At 41.1% G+C, this 23,200-nt stretch overlaps 1 protein-coding gene across 3 annotated transcripts in view; it reads right to left on the reverse strand.

Annotated features, from left to right (window-relative positions):
- traip (TRAF-interacting protein) overlaps nt 1-23,200 on the reverse strand; it is a 43,677-nt gene that overhangs the window by 15,709 nt on the left and 4,768 nt on the right. For all 3 annotated transcript variants that reach the window (XM_078543188.1, XM_078543187.1, XM_078543190.1), the window contains exons 3-9: nt 19,055-19,135; nt 17,445-17,484; nt 10,649-10,776; nt 10,445-10,539; nt 8,099-8,212; nt 3,062-3,149; nt 54-143 (exon numbers count right to left, since the gene is read on the reverse strand). In XM_078543188.1, coding sequence (XP_078399314.1) covers nt 54-143; nt 3,062-3,149; nt 8,099-8,212; nt 10,445-10,539; nt 10,649-10,776; nt 17,445-17,484; nt 19,055-19,135 — 636 coding nt within the window. The remainder of the gene's footprint in view (nt 1-53; nt 144-3,061; nt 3,150-8,098; nt 8,213-10,444; nt 10,540-10,648; nt 10,777-17,444; nt 17,485-19,054; nt 19,136-23,200) is intronic.

Genomic DNA, 23,200 nt, shown 5'->3' on the forward strand with positions numbered 1-23,200 from the left:
ATTCAAGCCAAACTTACCATGAAACAAAAACAAAAACAGAAACAAAAACATACCGTGATCTCTTTGTCTGCATTTCGCACATCCTCTTGTGATGCACGCAGTTCCTCTTTTATTTTCTCCAGCTGTGATACACTTTTCTCCAACTAAATGAACACAGAAAAGTCGGTTTCAGATTAGAAATGGCAAAAGCTTGTGTTCCAAAAAAAGGTAACATCACATTGGCGGGGACAGAGCAATACAACAACAAAAGATCAAATAAAGACAGAGAAAAGAAGTCAAAGGACATTTCAAGCCATCACATTAATGGTGGTTTATGGCAATAATGTCTTCATGGACAACACAGGAGGTTATAAATTAAGTCTCAATGGCTGCCTATAAAGCTTAATTCCTTACTCTCTAATATTTCAGTTGCTGATCTTGTTATTCTGATTCAATAATTATCAACAAAGAGGCAGAATTAGAAATAGACCTTTCCAAACCTCCAAGCCCAAGAAATTCCAACAGGGCAACCCAGATATTGGAAATACGGTTGTTGATGGGCTTCAGGATGCCTGTTTTTTGCAGCCATCGAGTCCTAAGGATCTCCCTACCAGCAGTTGTTTGCTGTTTGGCAAGGCGCACCCAAAATGCCATCAATCTTGTCCCAGGTATCATTCTTAATGCTTGGAGCAGTGTAAATGCATATCATTGAGCTTTGCTCCTTCTCTGCAACGGCAGTCCATTTGAAATGTCACACCAGTTAATTTCTGGCTGAAGAGATTTGCTTTTACAAATAATTCCAAATATTTTTCCTTCTAAATCGTAGACACACTGATGCTTAATTTTTAGGGAGGGTGAGGGAGGGAGGCCGGAATCAGCTGAGGACTTCGGCAAGGCCGGGGCTGCAGAGGCCATTCTGATCTTAAAGGTAGGGCCGCTATCATTCTTACTTCTATTTACTGCCCTCCAGCAGTTGGATTGGCAGCCTTGCTAGTTGCCAGGCACAAAAACCACAGCCAGGGACCCTTGGGGATGGTCCTCAGCAGTTGGCTGGGATAGGGTAGGGCTGGTTATAATTTGCTGGACAAAGATGGGGGTACTGGGATGGTTGGGGAGGGAGAAAGTGGTGAACAGGAGAGCGAATACCCTCTCTCCTCATCGTGAGGTGTTAATATCTTGGCCTCTGTTTATCTCGTTGATTTCCAACATCGCTAATCAGATCAGAAGCTACACCAATCTTGTCCAATTACGATTAGCTGGTGTGCTACTCATCTCCAATACTCTTTTCAAATGTAGCTACTGAGCAATACACTATTACTTCCAGCAGGAAACAAGATCTCAAACCAAATAATAAGAAACATTTCTATTGACAAATTAAATTTATCCTCTCTCCCTCCCACAGTGATTTGTGCCTTTTGCTTTGAGTACCATACAAATAGTACATCTGATGGCACCAGCTTGTTCCCCACCATTGACACGCACTGAGAAATATAAACCAGCTGAATTTCCCTGCATTAATGGATCTTTTATACAGAATTTACAGCACAGAAACAGATTCATTTTGTCCCTGCCAGTGTTCATGCTCCACACAAGCCTACTCTCACCTTCTTTATCTAACCCTATGAGCATATCCTTCTAGTCATGCGTATAATCATTGGATTCATCATCAAAGTACTGGTGCAGCAACTCAGTTATTACCCTGTAAAAGAGACACTCACATGATGTCCTCTGGGAACACCTATTTTGAATGAGGAACAAAGTCCTGTCCATGCCATAAACCAGAAACACTGAAAACCTCCACACACACTTGTGGCATGAAAAGCAAAATGCAATATTACAAGCTTGGTTTTTTCACAACACAGAAACACATAGCTCAGTTCACTCAAGGGGTTCTGCCCGCAAGTTAAGAAATGAATTTGCACCATTTAAAAATAAGCTATTGTGACCTGGAATGCAGAACGGAAGAGCAAAGCTAGGGGCCACCAATACAAGGTAGTCACCAAGAACTCAAATAGGGAATTCGGAAAAAATTCTTGTCCCAGAGAGCGGTGAGAATGTGGAACTTGCTACGGCAGGATATATTTGAGGGTGAACAGTTTAGATGCATTTAAGGGAAAGCTAGATAAGGAGGTGAGGGATAATGGATTAGTGGGTTATACTGATCGGGTTAATGAAGAAGGATGAGAGGAGACTCACTGCCACACAAACTATGGCACGGCATGCATTCTGAACTTGTTTCATTCTCCACAGATGCTGCCAGACCTGCTGAGTATTTATAACACTTTCTGTTTTTATTGGGGGCATGGACAGGTTGGGACGAAAGGACAAACAGCACAAAAACAGGCCAATGTAATTCTATGTAACTATCTGAAAGGATGGTAAAAACACATTCAATGGTAACTGTCAAAGGGAAGGTGGTATATATTTGAAAAGGTAAAATTTGAAAGGCTACGGGGAAAGAGCAAGGATGTGGGAGTTGGATTTTTTTTTTTATTCGTTCATGGGATGTGAGCATTGCTGACTAGGCCAGCATTTATTGCCCATCCTTAATTGCCCTTGTTTTAGGGTGCATTTAAGAGTCAACCACATTGCTGTGGGTCTGGAGTCACATGTAGGCCAGACCAGGTAAGGACAGCAGATTTCCTTCCCTAAAGGACATTAATGAACCAGGTGGGTTTTTACAATGGCTTCGTGATCATCATCAGACTTTTAATTCCATATTTTTATTGAATTCATATTCCACCATCTACCATGGTGGGATTTGAACCCAGAACCAGGTCCCCAGAGCATTACCGTAGGTCTCTGGGTTACCAGTCAGTGACAATACCACTATGCCACCACCTCCCCCAGTAACACTTTAAAAGAGCTGGCATAGGTGCGATGGGCTGATTGGCACTGTAAGATTCTATAGTCAGATTTTTGTTAAACTATTTCAATAAAACTGGAATGCTTGCAATTACTTTTTTTAAACCTATGAGGGCTACACTAAACTTCACATATTCAGAGAACCAAAAATTTCAGGTTGACAGAAAGCCAGAGTGACAGAAGCTTAAAACTGTTAACTTCCTGATGTAATACTAACCTTGCAGGTGGTAATAAAATGTTCTCTCTTGAGCTTCTCAGACATATCAATGGACGATTTAAATGTCTCCTTCAAGTTTTCATATTCCCTGTGCACAAGTCAAACAGTGACAAGGTGAGGAAGTGAAGATTGCCACCTGGTTCCCCAAAGAAGCTCAGGGTCCCGACTAATCAAGGTTTTATTTTATAGGAAAAAATCCCAACAGATTTTCTCAGCAGTTCAGTTGGATGCACTAGCAGAATGCATTCTGACACAGGCTGGTGATACCTGGAAAAACTCAGCAGGTCTGGCAGCATCGGCGGAGAAGAGCACAGTTGACGTTTTGAGTCCTCATGACCCTTCAACAGAATGTTGAAAGACAGAATGTTGGAGGGTCATGAGGACTCGAAACGTCAACTGTGCTCTTCTCCGCCGATGCTGCCAGACCTGCTGAGTTTTTCCAGGTATTTCTGTTTCTGTTTTTGTTTTGGATTTCCAGCATCCGCAGTTTTTTGTCTTTATTACAGGCTGGTGATCACTGGACTGCACCAACGCAGGCTGATTATAAAAGAAACTACGTGTCTTCAGCCAGTAACTCAGTTGGAAATCGCAATACTCAATTTGGTGCTGAGGTAGAATGGGTCGCTAGCTGACTTCAAGACAGTAAACAGAAAGTGGGAGTAAAGGGTAGTTATTCAGTTTGGCAGAAGGTGGGAAGCGGTGTTCCATGAGGATCAGTGCTGGGACCACTGCTGTTCACAATTTACATTCACAATTTCTAAATCTGGAGATGACACCAGATTGGGGAGATAGTCAATACTAAGCAGGACTGCAACTAATTACAGGAGGACATTCATAAGCTTGCAGAATGGGCAAATAATTGGCAAATGAATTTCAACACAGATAAATGTGAGGTAGTACGTTTGGTCATAAGGATAGGGAGGTCACATTACTTGGAAGGTGAGAGTCTAGGCAGGGTAGAGGAGCAAAGGGATCTTGGTGTACAAATATATCAATCATTTAAAGTCACGCCACAGGTTAGCAAGGGCATAAAAAAGGAAACCAAGCACTAGGCTTTATTAATAAGGGAACAGAATTGAAAAGTAGGGAAGTTATGCTCAATGGTATTCGTTTGACCACAGAGTACTGAGTGCAGTTCTGGTTGCCATATTATAAAAAGGATATAAAATCACTGGAGAGGGAACTATATGCTATTACAAGGTTGATACCTGAAATACATCAGCATCTATATCAGGAAAGGATCCACAGACTTGGTCTGTTACCTCCTGAAAAAAAGGGGTTGAGGGGTGACCCAATGGAGGTCTCGAAAATGAAGAAAGATTTTGATAGAGTGGATCTAGAGAGAATGTCTCCCCTTGTGGGGGACAGAATAACTAGAGACCATCAAAAAAGATAGTCACCAAGAAAACCAATAGGGAATTCAGAAGAAACTTCTTTACACAGAGAGTCATAAGGATGTGGAATTCACTACCACAGGGAGTGGTTGAAGTGAATGGTGTGGATGAATTTAGGGGAAGCTAGACAAGCATGTGGGGGAGAAGGGAATAGAAGGTTACGATGGTAGATTTCGATGGGGAAAAATTGGAGGCGGCTTTGAGTAGAACATAAGCACCAGCATGGACTGGTTGGGTCAAATGGCCTGTTTCTGTGTCATATATTCTATGTAACCCTGTGCATACAGATCAGGCTCAATCTGCGGCCAATGCAGGGTTAACCCTTCCCCAAGCCACAGCAGCAGTAGAGGTGTTACAGTTAGCCGCACTTCACCTAGGCTTAGGAGTGGGGAGAAAAAATTAACTAGGGCTAGTGCTCCTGATTGCTATTTAGTGATGACTGATGAACGATGTGCCTTTGGGGACATGATGTGGCTCAGCTGTGATGCTCATAATGTTTAAATAGGCTGCATTAACTGAGTTACAAACTGCAGGAAGATATCAGGGCCACTGACACCTCTGAAACTGTAGGTCAACAAGCGTTAGTATCTTTGTGGGTGGTCAGGGGATATAAAAAGCTGCATAGAAATATCTGATGTGAGGCAGACTGATGTTATAGGTTGAGCACCAGTTGCAAGTCCCACTGTCTTCACTGAATGCCACATTGATACCTGACCCTTCAATCCCAGTCAGTTCACATTTACAGCTTTTATTCTCAATGAACTCTGGTACCAATTCAACCGAAAAAATAAAAATTGCAATCAAAGCATGCAAAGTCAAGGACAACTTGAGACAGCAGAGCCATAAGTTATTCCAGGACTTCAATGGCGTAAGCCATGAGTGTGAATAATTTAACTGCGCTGTTTTCTCCAATTAAATATTGGTAAGACTGAAGGCATTGTTTTCAGTCTCTCCTTCAAACTGTGGTCCCTAGCTACTGACTCCATCCCTCTCTCTGGGAACAGCCTGAGAATAAAAAGTCCTTTTGCAACATTGGTGTTGTGTGTGACCCCGGAATAAGCTGCTGACCACTAAGGCCGCCTATTTCCAGCTCTGCAACATTGCCCCTTCTCAGCTCACCTGCTGCTGAAACCCTCATTCATGCCTTCATTACCTCTAGACTTGACCATTCCAGCACACTCCTGACTGGTCTCCCATATTCTATCCTCTGTAAACTTGAGGTAATCCAAAACTCTGCTGCCTGTGACTTAACTCACAGCAAGTCCAGTTTCCCTATCAACCCTGTGCTCGCTGACCTACACTGGCTCCTGGTCGAGCAACGTCTTGATTTTAAAATTCTCATCTTTGTTTTCAAATCCCTCCAGGGTCTTGTCCCCTCCCGATCTCTGTGATTTCCTCTAGGTCCATAACCCTCATAGATTGCTGCGCTCCTCTAATTCTGACCTCCTGAGCACCTCCCATTTTAATCACTCCACCATTGGTGGCCACACCTTCAGCTGTCCAGACCATAAGTTCTGGAAACCCCTCCTTATACCTCTCTGCCTCTCTTTTAAAATACTCCTTGAAACCTTTGTCTTTGTCCAAGCATTTGGTCATCTAACCTCTTTCTGGAGCTTGCTGTCATATTTTGTTTTATAATGCTCCTGTGAAGTACCTTGGCATGTTTTATTACGTTAAAGGCACTATATAAATACAAATTATTGTTATGCAGTTACCAAAGTTATTTCAGCTCAACATTCATGGAGCAAGTTTTATTTTTCCTCATAAAATCTAAACATTATAAAGAATACAGAAAGGGAATAAAACAGGTGAAGAGAATTATTAAAGAGTTCAGGTGTTATTTATTCTTTGTTCAAATTGAAGCCATAGAATTAATGTCAAAGTTACTGTAATCATCAATAATTCTGCAGGTATTTTGCAGTTTTCAAGTCTAATTATGAGAGAGGTTTAATGCCTAGTATGCATTGTGAATGATTCTCTGGCACTTTAGTTGAAAGAGGTAATCTAGTTCTGATAAAATCAAAATACTGCAGGAGCTGGAAATCTGAAATAAAAACAGAAAATACTGGAAAAACTCAGCAGGTCTGACAACATCTGTGGAGAGAGAAACAGAGTTAACGTTTCAAGTCCATGTGACTCTTCTTCAGAGCTTCTTCCTCTGAAGAAGAGTCACACGGACTTGAAATGTTAACTCTGTTTCTCTCTCCACAGATGCCATCAGACCTGCTGAGTTTCCCAGCATTTTCTACTTCTAATCTAGTTCCGAGTTATTTTCAGTCTGTGTAAGGAATATTGATTTTCCAGTAATTACGTCTGTCACTGTATTGAAAGCATTTCCTTAACAAATCTCCTTTTATTTCAATGGAGTTCCCATTCAACCTGTTAGAACATGCAAGAATGCACCAGTCATTTTTTTTCATATATTTAGCACTCCAAATTACAGATAATATTGTACATGTCAATTTATGCTTTAGAATGCTTAGTTTCAAATACAAATTGATAGTCTTTATTGTATTGATAATTGTGGGTTTTTTTTATTGTAACATCTGGTTAATAAAAAGGCTACAGTAAATACTTTTTCAATATTTTTTTGTTTAAAACCTTATTTGGGGCATGAGAAATTTCTCTTACTAAGAAATTTGACGAAATTTTTCCCAAAAAGCATTGAGCAATTTGATTAATTCCAATTTTAAGTGGACATGTGCACATATATTTTACTAAGTTATTGCACATTTAAACTGCACTTGAGGAGTGATGCATGATGAAGTCTTAGTTCAATGACTCACAAAGGGAGCAAATTCACTTTTGCAAATGCTAAACCTTGCAACTTGACTGCTGAGTTTAAAACAACTGAACATATAATGGTCTACGTAACCCATTATAACAAACATTTAGTCATCTTTAATCGAGATAAATATATACTCACTTCACAAAACAATTTGCTGCTGCCTCAAGTTGCAACTCTTTCTAACCCAAACCTCTAGATTTTGGTAACTAGGGAACAAGTGCTATAAATTTGAAGGGGTTACTCTTTTGTGCACGAGATTAAAAAGTTTGTTAAAAATCACGGTAATCTTACTCCGCAAACATGAGGTGAACACACTCAATAATATCAATCAAGAGATTTTACTGGTACAGTCTACATCATCTGACTGTTGTTGCTTTTGTTTCCCCTCTCCCCTGGTCTCCTTTTCCTTTTGCTGTTAGGGGCAAGTTTAGTCTGTGCCCCCAGTTACCTGTTCCTACAAATTTGAACCTGGTGCAAGTACAGAAGAATTATTTTTTTTCCCCCACATACTTTGAACCCAGGAGCAACATCAAGTGTTCCCAGTCAGTTTGTAGCAGGTATTAAGATGCACAATGAAATGTCCTCGAATTTGTCTTAACCCCACCTTCAGATGAGCACCATCCACTGAACCATGATGAGATTTCCTGCAGCAACTATCCATGTGAGCTTTGGCCAAGATTACTAATTTAATGCCATCAGTGCAGAATAAAGAATATCCTAGTGTTACGGATTCATCTCTGCTAGGAATTGCATTGAATTTGATCAAACTTATAATGTGTCAGAGCTTGCAGAGGGGTGGGATTTTTCTCCCCCTGGACCTGCTGGATTATTTGAAGACAAAACGATCGTGCTTACTTTTTTAAGGATACACAGTAAATAGACAGCTGCTCTACTGCTGATTGTCCTATTCCCATTTCCTGGATCATTTCCTCGACTTCTGGCCTCTGGCTTTGAAGCAGCACCTGAATACTGGGGATAAGAACAAAATGCTGGGTGGGTTAAGATCTCAAGTTTGTACAGTAGTATCTATAGCACAGATAGAAGTGGAGGACGTGAGCTCTCCTGAATTATCAGATTAATTGAGCCATTCAGACCAGGAAGTTCCCAAATTTGAACCCCAGTCCACACTACGTTAGCTGAACTCAAATGCTATTTGGAGCTACAATTGCTGTCAGCATGCCTAGATTGGAGGGCATTCTACACATAATATGTATATGTTATATATGTGGTTGAGCTATGTGCTCCTGATTTTAGGTAAACAATTCTCGCTGCAGGTAGCAAATACACTGTTCAGGCATCAGGTGAGGATAGCAAGAAAGACGGCAGCACTCGCCCTCAAGGATCACATATGCAGTGCCAGGTACCAGAGGACAGAATGGACACTAGCAAGGAGTTAAAGCCTTGGATAGATGGGAGGAAAGAAAATTGGTGAGAAACAAAAAAATAAATGAAGCATTTGTTTTAACTGGGAACAAGAAAATCTACCCATAAGCAACCTGACCAAATAACTAGACAGTCTCAGACCTGAGAATTAAGAATACTTACTTCACCACTCCTTTGCACACAATTATCTATTTGTAGCACTTCCATGTTTTTCCGAGATAATTGTTTTTGCACAAAGGTACATAGTGCCTCTGAGACTTTCTCCCCTGAGCTCTTAATTTACAAGGTGCGATCGAGGAGGGCTTGCAATATTAGCATGTTTCTGTCCCTTGAGAATGGTGCACTAGGCGAAGAAATACTTGAGAATGGCTGAAAGCAGGATTGTGTAAACTTTGCAATTCATTAAAAATGGTATGGTAACAAGTTAAATTACTGTCTTGCTTCATAATTTAATTCCCCATGAAATTTTCACCAGCGTTTTTCCAAGTAAGTTTGCTAAGTGGCAATTGTTGAATGAGAAAAGGGAAAAATGAGAAAACCTAAAACGTAACCACACTACGCTGCTTTATGGGGCTATATACGACTGACCCAATTGATTATTTCTTCTTTGAAACAATGGACCCCTATCTGGCACAGGCATTGTGGGCTGAATGGCCTCCTTTGGTGCTGTTTCATTTTACAATTATCACCAAATCATCTGGGCTTCAACTGAGCGAGCAGTTGGATGATCACTAAATGGCATGTGGTCAGCATACAGACTGCACTGTTTGGAAGGGGAAGACAGAACTAGAATAAAAAATCCAGGCTTCACTTCATTCTTGTTTACTCCATGGACCATTTCACTTCCACAATTTCTGCAAAGTAATTATACCATTTAATAATATTTGCATGCTCATTAAGTTTATCATTCAAAACTCTGCTGCCCATCTCCTAGTTCATATCAAGTCCTGTTCACCCATCACATCTGTGTTCTCTGGACTAGATTGACTCCTGGTCAATCAATGCCTCGATTCTAAAATTCTCATTCCTGCTTTCAAATTCCTTTTTTTCAATTCAATGGCCTCACTCTCCCTATCTTTGTCATCTCCTTCAGCCCTACAACCCTCTGACATTTCTGCACTCCTCCAATTCTGGCCTCTTGAGCACCCCCAAATTTAAATTCCTTCACCATTGACAGCCCAAGCCTTCAGCTACCAAGGCCCTAAGCTTTGGAATTACCTCCTTAAAGAAGGACAGCGAGGCAGAGAGGAATAAGGCGCACCTTAAAATCTACCTGTCATCTACTTTAATATCTGCTCCTGAAGCGGTTCAGTGTCAAGTTTTATCTGATGATGCTCCCGTGAAGCACTTTGAGATGTTTAACAACATTAAAGGTGGAACATAAATGCAAGTTGTTGTTCAGATGGCTGCTGCCATGTGTTAGGACATGGGCATGTATAGCTGCTGCCACATAAGTGTTTTGTTTTTACAAAATTGATCAATGATTTTCTCCCTTTACTCCTTGGTGATTCCCTTTGTATCTACTCAATTTGTGACTTAGGATCTCAGTTAGGATGTAAATGATGAGCAACCTGTAGTAATACATTTAAAATGTTTAAATAATGAATTAAAGGGAACCAGATGAACACATGAGAAAAAGAATAATAGAAAGTTGAGCTGATGGGGTTTGATGAAGAGGGGTAGGGATGACTAATATGAAGCATTATCACCAACTTAGACCTGTTGGGCCAAATGGTCTATTTCTGCGCTGTACATTCTATGTGATTAACAAAAATTCGCATGGCCATTTATTATATACAAATGCTGGTTTCATCATACTTTTCTAACGTTTTCAATTTCCGTCGAAGCCTTTGTGCCTCCTCCTTTGCAGATTTGGAGTCATCCTGCTGCTGTTCCAGGTACTGCATCTGCTTCTGCGAATATAAAACCCAGGGGCAATGTAAAGACAGAATAATGTACCAGTGAATAAATGCATGCAGGTGGCTTCCAGTCCAATGCTGAGGACATACATGTATGAATTACCTTGAGAGTGGAGCACAGCATTTCTGTCTCAGTCAGCTCCTTCAGCAAAGACTCTACTCTCGTGTTGCGCTCGTCCAGGGTGTCTCTCAGTTTATCAATGATTGACTGGCGATCCTTCTTCTCTTTCTCTGAAACCAAACAACCAGGTTAAGGACAAACAATGCCCTCATCTTCCTTGTGCATTCAATAAATCTATCATGAACAGAGTGCCAGCTTCATTCAGCGGTTAGCACTCTGACATCTGCAGCAAGAAGTTGTGGGTTGAAGCCCCATACTGAAGCACGAGTTCCTAATCTAAGCTGATATTTCAGAGCAATACTTAGGAGGTGCAGAATTGCTGGCGATGCCACCTTTTGGATTAGGTCCCATTAGTCTGTTTAAATGGATGTAAAGATCCTGTGGAACTATTCAAAAAACAGCGGAAAATTTTCCCAGTGTCCTAAAAAGCACTCCTTCCTCAACCAGCATCACTCACTTAAAGAGCAAATAAACCTGTCCCATGTATCACCTATCCACATCCTGGGGGCTAACCATTGACCAGAAACTGAACTAGACCAGCCATGAAAATACTGTGGCTACATGAGCAGATCAGTGGTTGGAAAATTGCGTCAAATGACTCACTTCCTGACTCCTCAAATACTGTTCACCATCTAGAAGGCACAAGTCAGGGGTGTGATGGAAAACTCTCCACTTGCCTGGATGAGTGCAACTCCAACAACACTCAAGAAGCTCGATACCATCCAGGACAAATGAGCCCATCCACCACCTTAAACATTCACTCCACTGTCAATGTGTAGTGACAGCAGTGTGTACCATCTACAAGATGCACTGCAGCAAATCACCAAGGTTCATTCAACAGCACCTTCCAAACCTGCGACCTATACCACGAAAAGGACAAGGAAAGCAAGATCCCCTCCAAGACAAACACAATCCTGGCTTGGAGCTACATCAACACTCCTTCACTGTTGCTGGGTGAAAATGCTGGAACTCTCTTCCTAATAGCACTGTGGGTGTACCTATACCACATGGACTGAAGTGGTTCAAGAAGGTGGCTCACCACCACCTTCTCAAGGGCAATTAGGGATGGGCAATAAATGATGGCCTAGCCAGTGGTGCCCACATCCCGTGAATGAATAAATAATAAAATAATTTATGTCTGTGGGATCCTGCTCTACTGAATTTGCTGCCAACATAATTTCAAGTCATTCACTGGCTGCAAGCTGCTTCGAGACATCTTGTGGAAATGACAAGATGCAATATAAATCCAATACTTGCCCTTTCCTTTTCTTGTAACAGCACACATTTTTAAGACACTCAAACTTGGACGACTCTGCTTCAGTGTGAGCTGACTGTGCAACTTGTTTAACTCTGGATCTGCTTTCTGAGCCTCAATTAAGGAAGACATGCCAAACACTTTCTTTGAATTATCCTCATCCTTAAATAAAGTTTTGGCTAGTCTAACATCTGCTTGTGGTATTACATTGAGCTCCGTTGAAGGACTTTGTTTAGCCATTGCTCTGGTCACACACACGATGAAAAGTGCCAAGAACTTGTTCTTGTAACTGTTCTGTCTCTTTAGCTTCTCTTGGACTTTCTCTGATTATGGGCGAAGCTATAACCTTTACTCCTGCCAAATCATTCCCCAGGAGTAGATCCACCCCATCCAAGGGTAATTTCTTAACCACTCCTACAACCATTGATCCAGGCAACAAATCACATTCCAATTGCATTTTGTACAATGGAACTGGGATATACTCTCCACTTGTCCCGTTTACCAATACTTTAGCTTCCATTGAACTCTCTGGAGGGAAAACTAGGTTCTTCTCCAGCAAAAATGTTTGAGTAGCTCGTGTCCCTTAATATAGTTATGGGTTTAGCTGCATCATTTGATGAAAAAAGGGTTATCTTCCCTTTAGACAACAACCCTTTATATCTCTCATCTACCTTATTCACTTTCTGCATTCCGGTTTACCTCCAGACCCTTATTTGTAATTAAAGCTACAATTTGGTCCATGGCATTTTCTTTGAGTTTCCTTTTCAGGCTCACTCTTACAATCCCCAATAAGTCCCATTGGCTTCCATCGCAATTTCCAGTATTCTTAACGAATGTGTCCCACTTTATTACAGTGGTAACACTTCAGCCTTCAAGTTTCATCTCCACCCTCAGTACTTTCCTTCCTGACCTGGGGAGGAGATCTCAAAGTATTCCCAGCTATCCATTCTTTACCCTGGCTACTTGCCTTCCTTTCATTCTCCCACTTTCTATCCTTTTCAAATTTATTGGGGTAATGGAAAAAAGGTTTGCTCATAATCATCAGCCATTACTGTTGCCTGTCTGGCAGTTGCAACCCTTTGGTCTTCCATATGGGTTCTTATTACAGAATGTGGGGAGTTCTTAAACTCTTCCAATATAATCTCTGAGAAATTCATAGGTAGTTTCAACTCCTTATGCTTGTAGCCATGTGTCAAAACTGCTTTGTTTAAGCCATTCAAATTCAGTGTAAGTTTGCCCAGGCTGTTTTCTTAAATTTCGAAGCTTTTGTCTGTATGCTTCAGGGACCAACTCATATGCACTCAAAATGGCCTTTTTCACCACAACATAATCCCTAGAAATTTCCTTTGACAGTGAGGCATAAATTTCCTGTGCTCTACCTGTCAATTAGTTTTGCATGGACAATGTCCAGTTTTCCTTTGGCCAATTCATCTGTTTAGCTATCTTCTCAAATGAAATAAAGAATGCTTCAACATCCCTTTCCTCAAATTTTGGAAGAGCTTGTACAATTTTAAATATCTCCCCACTAGATTCTGATCTGGGCATAGACATAGACACCTCCTGGTGTCTCTTTTTTAAATACCAGCTTTCTAAGCTGGAATTATCTGTCTCTCCCTTTTTCTCTTTCCTCCTTTTCTAACCTCGCCATTTCTAATTCCCTTTGGAATACCCTTTCTCATTCTGCTGCCTGTCGTTCCAATTTTTTTATTTGCAACTGAATTTGAGCCCATTCCAATGAGCAGCCCCTTGGAGAGTTCGGTCTCTCGGGTATTCCTTCCATTTTTAAATGCTGTGCTATCTCTTCGATTGTCTGTGCCTTCCTAGCTTTGGCAGGCAATCCTACTCTTAATTTACTTGCCAATTGGATTAACCTGGCTTTTGAGATTCCTTGTAAAATTGTCAGGAACATCTCTTCCACTTGCAGGAAGGTTTCAGCAGTTTCCAGTGCTTATTTTTGATAGTACAAACATGGTGTTTCCTTTTAGACTTCATTGCTTACTAAATCTACACACAAATCATTGTTGTCTTTTGATTCAAAAGATCCTGGACTCGAGCCCCCAAACTTTGGGGCGACTCACTGGGAGTAGTGCGCTGTAGTATCAAGCCCCACTGCTCCCCGAGCTGTGACAAATGTGAAAAGTTGAATCAGACCACAAGATCACCCCAATTCTGCCTGTCTAATTTAATACGAGCACCAGGTTTGTAAACTTAACAAGTAAATAACCGTTTATTAAACAAATTGTCTGTGAGCAGTGGCAAAAGAAAGAAATATGAACTGCTGAGTTTTGACTCTATAACTTAAACGCTAACCCTTCTTAAACCCCTATACATGAACAAACACACACACTACACACAAGGCGCTCAAAACATGGATTTTAAGGGTGAGATAAAACAGTTCAATAGCACCAATCTGGAGTTCAGGATTAGATGGGTTGATAAAAGCAAAATACTGCAGATGCTGGAAATCTGAAAGAGAAACTTGCTGAACTGCTGAGTTTTTCCAGCATTTTCTGTTTTTCTATTATATGGGTTGACTTTGATTGCTTTCTTCTAAATTCTTTGCAGGTTGTGGTGGTTGACATGAGGTGGTCTCCCAGCACTTGCAGTCTGTAGTTCTCTGGTTGAAACTTGCTTTTAATGTCTCTACTGGTGATTTTTCCCCTTTTCCTCCTGACAGGGGTTTCTCAAAGAAAGCAGGGTACAGTGATGTGAGGAATAGCCAGCTAGCTACTATGGCAGGATTACTGGAGTCTTACAAAACACAGGAGAGGTTTCAGGTCTTTCCTCTTTTCAGGTGAGGAGCTGATCTATTGCACTATCTTCACAGAGAACCCGGCCACTTGGTCAGGAGTCAATCAAAACACTGTCGCTCGGCAGTTCCCTCTTAAACTGGTCTCCGTGCCAGCACCATGCTGTCCAACCTGGCACACACTGCTCCATAATAGCAACATTGTAGATTTTCTTCCTCCTGCTCCATTGAACATCTCTTTTAAACTGCAGCCATGGTAGTACTTAAAGCTACAGTCCAATCCCAAAGCCACAGTTCAAGAAAAAACAAAAATATGTTCTTTCCATAAGTCCCATAACGTGCTCTACCTAGACTTCCAAAAGGCTTTGACAAAGTCTTATGTGAAAACTTCTCAGTTAAGGGATCTGGGGTAAATCCCTGGCAACAGATCAAAAGTGCTTGAAGGTACTTGTTAGAAGTGCTACTTTGGGGAGGGGTACAAGCACTGACTGGGATGTTCCAAGGATCGATCTTAAGACCACAACTGTTTCTTATTTATATCAATGACTTGGTTGTAATAGATGATACCCAAACTAGGACGCCCATTAGAATCAGAGGAAGCAGCCTGAAAACTTGGAAGCGGCTCAGAAGAATAGAGGGGCCACAGGTTACTTGGAAAATGGGAGCCTGGATGGGCTAGAGGAACAAAGGGATCTCGGAGTACAAGTATGCCAATCACAAAGTTGCACCACAGGTTAGGAGGTCATAAAAAGGCACACCAAGCAGTAGGCTTTATTTCTAGAAAGAATGGAAAAGTAGGGAGGTCATGTGAAAACTGCACTGAACCTTGGTTAGACTGCATTTAGAATACTGTCTAGTTCTGGTCACCATATTATAAAAAAGGATATGGAGACACTGGAGATGTTGCAGAGATTTACAAGGATGATACCAGAAATACATGAGTATACATATCAGGAAAGGACTGACGGGCAGGGTCTCTTCTCTCTTGTAGAAAGAAGGCTGAAAAGTGAGATATTTAAAACTATGAAAGGTGGATACAGGGAGAATGTTACCTCTTGTGGGGAAGAACATAACTAAGGGCATCAATATAAGATAGTCACCAAGAAATCTAATAGGGAATTCAGAAGAAACTTCTTTATTCAAAGAGTGGTGAGAATGTGAGAACTCGCTACCACAGGAAATGGTTGAAATGGATAGTATAGCTGCATTTAAGAGGAAGCTAGAGAAGCACGAGGAAGAAGGGAATAAAGGATTACAATCACAGATTTAGATGAAGAAAGATGGGAGGAGGTTCGATTGGAATAGAAATGCCGCCATGGACCGGTTAGGCTGATTGACATGTCTTTATGCCATCCTATGTAATCTTTTGTAGCCTATGGAGTTGCACAATATGTACAAATGTGCAGAACAACATAAAGCACTACATGTTTGAAGGAAAAATGAACAATATACATTGTGAATGCGTTGAAATAGCTACCAATGAAGTTAAAAAAAAACTGCAGGAGTGTTTTCATAGAGCCAGCGGTCAAAGTGTCACACCAAAGCAGAAACTCAATCAAAACAGTACAGTACAAGTCAGAGGAGGACATGATTAAACCGCAGTGCTCTGGTCAGATCAAACCTTGAGCACTCTGTCCAGTTCTGGTCATTCAGACACATTGGAGGCATTCAAGCTTTGGAAACTGTGCAGAAAAGAGTCATGAGATGGATCCCAATCTTAGGAGATCTCAGTTACAAGGCTGGAGAGACTAGAGTTCTTTAGTTTTGAAAGAATCGGAGAAGTGACCTTAGAGGTATACAAGATCCTAAATGGTACGGAAAAAGCAAATCTGGAAAATTACTTCAAATTAAACTGTGCGAGTAGGATAAACTAGTAAAAGGCAAATTTAGCAATGATATCAGGAAGAATTTTTTCAGAGGAGGGATCATCCCGAAATAGACTCCATGTGGATTGGAAATGAAAATCCTGGAGTCATTGAAGAAACAAATTAGATAGCACAATGGGGAATTTTAGGGCCATTGTAGATGAATGGTTAGCCAAATAGCTTTCCTCATTTATGATCTTTTGACAATGAATGCTCAGTGTAGTACTGGAGTACTTCCTCAAACTAAGTCAGGGAAATGGTTTTGTAAGGAAACTTCAGAGAATAAGACAATTGTAGAATCTTAACTTAGAGTATTGCTTTAAAGACCCCAGTCTTTGCAAGTTTGTTGAACATCCTGCTGCCACTCAAAGGCCAGGCCTTGCCCACATAGCAATGACCATGATCAGGTGCCTACCATCAGGAAGAATGGGCTAGACAGATGGAGAACCAAAACCCCGGAGAGCAACTCACTACACCTCCCTGCAGCCAATTACACTGGCAGCAGCTTAAAGGCTGTTTTACCTGTCCTGTCAATAGTAACTGATATGCAAGAAACTGAAGATGAAGTTAGAAAGACAACACTGGGCCGCAGAACAGAAGTTTACAAAGCTGCCATTAGATGCAGTGCACAATTCACACCTTAACACTGTCACTGGTCAGCTTTGCAAAGGTAGGGTAAGGAACTGGACAGCTTGTGTTCAAAGCTTTTTTTCCTTTAGTACAACTGAACACTTTTTTTAAGATAAGCACATTTGCGAACTACATCTTTGAAACATATACACATATTCTATCGTAGATTCATAAGCCTGATTATAGCCTATCCTAACCCATTTTCCTGTTTTATACTGTATTTACTGTGATGGTAACGCTGAGCTGCAAAGTATATTAAAACATGAAATAAGTTCTTACCTTTCTGTAACAGCTGAGACTTTGCTCTGTCCAACTCATTCTGGAAATTCACAATTAAAAACAATTCAGTCTGACAGATTTATAGAGCACAGAACAGAAATAGGAATTGTAAACATCTTTTACACATCAGTTATGAAAATATAAAACAAACTCATTGTATCAAAAAGATTACAAGTGTTGATATTACACTACCAGTGTACAAGTGACTTGAATTAAAATTTACAGTCTAATTTGAAGTTGCTTCATTTGAATTCCATAAATTTTAAGTAAAATCATTAATATGTCTGTTGAATTAGTATTATGAACACATGCTGTTGTATAGAAATTGCTTAATTCAATTTTTATATAATTTAATGAGCCAAAAAACTTCCAATTAACAATAGTAAAAGATATTGAAGTGTATGGTTTTAAAATTGAATGATATATATACAAGGAGTAATTTCACTGTAGCAACTGCAAAGACAACTATTACACAAGAACCAGTTTGATGAAGAGTGACACTTGAAATATTACTTTCTCTGGCTAAATTTTTCCTTCTATCATACAAAACAAGCTTTCAGCAGAGCTAAATCAAAACCCTGGAAGGCAACTCACCGGTGAAAGGTGGCTGGCCTGAAATGTTAACTCTGCTTCTCGCCCCAGAGAGGCTGCCTGGCTTGCTGAGTATTTCCAGTATGCTCCAGGAATATTTCTGATTTCCAGCATCCACAGTATTTTGCTTTTATGTTCATTCTACAGCTTAGTTTTTACAAATTTCCAACATTCTTTTTCATCTTTTTACATAGCATTAAGTGTAATTTTCCAGTAATTACTACGTGATAAGCTTCCAATAAATACACATTGATCTTGAAAGCGCACCAGTTGACCACCAACAAGGCATGTCACTGGTAAAATAAATTAAATAAAACTAACTGAAACTGCAATGAATACAAGTAGTCTTGTTCTGGGAATCAGAAAGGCAATTATAAACTACTTGATAAGGTCCCTAGGATCGTAGCTCACTCCTTTGTAAGATTATTGCCTTGTGATCATTCATTATTCTCAATGTCTCAGGTATGTCTAGAAAATTCCAGTCAGGACTGAGCTGGAGTGAATTGATTTGAAGAACAAAGCAATTTTTCGTAACACTCCACAGTTTTCTCTCAGTCTCCAAATCTTCACTTCATCTTAGCAACTGCATCAATCCTGTTGCAACACAATGGCTTTCTATTCTATTTTTATAATACACTTACACTAAGTAAAAATGACTGATTTTAGCCAGTGAAATATCTATTTGCTGGATTATTCCTCATCAAAATGCTCCCTTAAATTCTACAATAGTCACTCAAAAAGGAATATGGCAGATTCTGATCCAAATAGCAACATCCATATCGCCTCAGTTAAAACACTACTTGAATGTGCACAGCCCATAAATCACACTTCAAATTATTTCATATTCATTTTAGAGAACCACCAGATATAATATACCCCAGATTGTCTCTAGTTCCAAACCAGGAAATTACTTAAGTTTTATTAAGATACAGCACCGTATGAGTGACCCTGGGAACCTGACCTGGTTTCCAGAACTGCAAGCACAAAGTTCCTGTTTTTTCAGCAAATGGCAACCTTACCTGGAGCGTTTCTGCATCCAACACCTGCTCGCTCTCACCTATGTCGAAGAACAGCTTGTTGATGATGTGTTTTGCACTGACCTATTAGAAAACAAGCGCATCTCATTTCACGGAAGTAAGTTTTCGTTTAAAAATAAATGCTGATCTAGGAAAAGACAGCATAGGGAGATAAGTGCCCTGTGTGTGGTGGAAAAGGTGTGTCTATGTTACAATACTGAAATGAAGAAAATTAACTCATCATACCTCTACCAAATTGATCTGAAGTCACCCATACCAGCTATTATGCACACTATTTTTGGAATACACTTTCTACTGCAGATCTATTAAGTATACGACTATCTCTTTTCGAAACTCCAATCTTCAAATAGCAACTTAGTTAAGAAAATATGAACCTAAAACAGGTGCATTTCTTGCACTGGTGGGAGAGTGTAATTACAACATGACAAATTACACACAGTTTCCATGATAAACATGGACAGAAATTTATAATGGAAAAGGCTAAGAGTGTCTAGACAGTTGCAAGATTTTTAATGCATTAACATAGATTAGATATTCCTAAATCTATCAATATTTCAAGCTTCCCTCCACATGATAAACAGGCTGTAATCTTGGGATAACCCATTCACAAAAGTTTGATCAAGAACATTTGATGTAGGAAATTCAAAACGTGAGAAATGTCAGCACTGAGAAACTGATCTATTTCATACACAAGGTTGGGTATAGCAGACCAAGATGCAGAGTAAAGTTCTCTATGCTCCAACTCAGCAAGGCTCCTTAGTCCAATCTCTAAAAAGCAAATCCCCCACCAGTGTGACAATTTTGTGACTTGAGTGTCAAACTGTGTCAGTGTGCGAGTTGCAATGTGACTTTCTATTTCTTCTCCTGTAGGAGCCTTACAATCACCAGAAACAAGCAACATTCATGCCACACAAGTGCCAGGCAATGACCATATCCAACAAGGGAGAATCTAATCATCTCCCCATGACATTCAACAGCACTGCCATCACTGAAACCCCCACCATCAACACTCTGGGTGTTACTATTGCCCTGAAAATTAACTAGGCTAGTCACATCAATACAGTGACTATAAGAGCAGAGCAGAGGTTGGGAGTTCTGCAGTGAATAACTTATCTCCTGACTCCCCATAGCCTGCCCACCATCTTCAACATTCACTTCCTCCGCCACTGACACATAGCGGCAAGTGTGCATCATCTACAAGATACCCGGTAGCAACTCACCGAGGCTCCTTCAACAGCACCTTCAAAACCGATGGCCTCTACTATCTAGAAGCAGCTGGGCAGAAGATGAATGGGAACACCGCCATCTGCAAGTTCCACTCCACACCATCCTGACTTGGAGCTATATCACCATTCCTTCACTGTCACTTGGCCAAAAAGTGAGAGCTCCATCTTAATAGCACTATGGGTATACCTATACTTAAGTTTCAAGTGTTCAAGTTAGCGGCTCACCGCCACCTTCTCAAGGGCAAATAGAGATATGAAATAAATACTGGCCTTGCCAGTGATATTCACATTCCATTAAAGAATTAAAAGAAAATATTTCCACTTTATTAGTCTGGTCTGGTCTTTATTTCCAGGTCCAGAGGTGAGAAAGCGTTTTAATCCACTTCACCACCAAAACCACTTTTAAATGGTTTTCACTGCAGTTTTGAATTCCATAAATGTCATTGCTTCAATAAATAAGCCATTTAGAAACACTAAGATTCAAATGCATTAGTTAATTATACAGCACAATGTAACATTTGTATGTGAATCACCAAGCTTATGCTGGTTTCAAAATATTCTAAAACATATTTCCAAGAAACCAAAAAATAAAGTGGCTATGATAGGTAACACCATATATTACATATGTTTAAAACAGAATCCTTTATTATGTTATTCTCATTTGCACTTTGTAAAATATCAGCCATTGTCAGCCAATATCAGACTGGGAGGCAGTGCGAGAGGAGCGGCAATTTTAAAGTATAAGGAAAACCAGGCCCGAGACCAGAGCAACACCGGGAGGCAGTGCAGGAGGAGCGGCAGCCTTAGTAAGATTTAAAAAGAGTGGGAGCTCAGACAGCGGAGATTTAAAAAGAGCGAGAGCAGACAGTCAGAGCAGAGATTTAAAAAAGAGCGGGCGCTGAGAGAGCAGAGGTTTAAAAAGAGCGGGTGCTGAGAGTCAGAGTGGAGATTTAAAAAGAGCGGGAGCTAGATGCGGGGCTGAAAGCAGCACAAGGACAAAGTGAGAGTTCCAGGGAGACTTGGGGCTAAAAGAGGCGCGAGGACGTCACAATTCAAAAAGTGACATGACGCAGGGGAGGCAGCTGATTGGTAAGTAGGGTCTTTTTCTACTAATTAAACTGCTGCAATCCATTAGCTTAAACAAAATAAGGTGAAGACTTTGGACTGTAGTGGGAGTTTGGAGTGGAATAAGGCCCCTAGCGTAATTAGTATTCTTTAAAGGGAGTGCCTAACGAGTTTAATCTAAAGGGAACTCATGTCAGCAGAGCTCGCACTCGTGATGTGCTCCTCCTGCGCTATGTGGGAAGTCATGGACACTTCCAGTGTCCCTGGCGACCATGTGTGCAGGAAGTGTGTCCAGCTGCAGCCATTGGCTAACTGCATTTCGGAGCTGGAAACTGCGGATGGAGTCACTGTGGAGCATCTGCGATGCTGAGATTATCGTGGACAGCATGTTAAGTGAGGTGGTCACACTGCAGGTGAAGACTGGAACTGGCAGAAAGGGGATGGGTAACCAGGCAGAGTAGGGGAAGGCAGGTAGTACAGGAATCCACTGTGGCCGTCCCTCTCTCTAACAGATGTACCATTTTGGATACTGTTGGGGGAGGTGACTTCTCAGGGGAAAGCAGTAGGAGCCAAGTCCGTGGCACCACGGGTGGCCCTGGTGCATAAGAGGGGAGGAAGAAGAGCGGCAGGGCTATAGGGATAGGGGATTCAATAGTAAGGGGAACAGACAGGCGTTTCTGCGGCCGCAAAAAAGACTCCAGGGTAGTATGTTGCCCCCACTGGTGCCAGGGTCAAGGATGTCTCGAAGAGGCTGCAGGACATTCTGAAGGGGGAGGGTGAACAGCCAGTGGTCGTGGTACATATTGGTACCAGCGACATAGGTAAAAAACGGGATGAGGTCCTACAAACTGAATATAGGGAGTCAGGACATAAATTAAAAAGTAGGACCTCAAGGGTAATCTCAGGATTACTACCAGTGCCACGTGTTAGCAAGAGTAGAAATAACAGGATATATCAGATGAATACGTGGCTGAAGAAATGGTGTAGGGGGGGAGGGATTCAGATTCCTGGGACATTGGGACCAGTTCTGGGGAAGGTGGAACCAGTACAAACAGGACGGGTTGTATCTGGGCAGGACTGGGACCAATGTCCTCGGGTGGTTGGGGGGAGGTTTGCTAGTGCAGTCGGGGAGGGTTTAAACTAGAATGGCAGGGGGATGGGAACCTGAGCAGGGAGACAGAGGAGGGGGAAGCAAGGACAGAAACGAAAGACCGAAAAATAAGAAACAAAAGTGGAAGGCAGAAAAAACAACGGCAATAAACAAATGGGGTCATAATGCGAAATAAGGCAATGTATCTTAATGCATGGAGCATTCACAATAAGGTAGATGAATTAACAGCGCAAATAGATATAAACGGTTATGATATAGCTGCAATTACGGAGACATGGCTGCAGGGTGACCAAGGATGGGAACTGAACATTATGGGGTATTCAATATTTAGGAAGGACAGACAAATAGGGAAAGGAGGCGGGGTAGCACTGTTAGTAAAGGAGGAAATCAGTGCAATAGTGAGGAAGGATATTGGCTCAGAAAATCACGATATGGAGCCTGTTTGGGTGGAGATATGAAACACCAAGGGGCAGAAAACGTTGGTGGGGGTTGTCTATAGGCCCCCAAACAGTAATGGAGATGTAAGGAAAGGCATTAAGCAGGAAATGAGAGATGCATGCAATAAGGGTACAACTGTAATCATGGGTGACTTTAATCTACATACAGATTGAACAAACCAAACTAGCAATAATACTGAGAAGGAGGATTTCCTGGAGTGTGCATGTGATGGTTTTTTTAGACCAATACATTGAGGAACCAACTAGAGAGCAGGCTCTCCTAAACTGG

Source organism: Cetorhinus maximus, chromosome 6 (genome assembly GCF_964194155.1).
Source record: "Cetorhinus maximus chromosome 6, sCetMax3.hap1.1, whole genome shotgun sequence".
Lineage (NCBI taxonomy): Eukaryota > Metazoa > Chordata > Chondrichthyes > Lamniformes > Cetorhinidae > Cetorhinus > Cetorhinus maximus.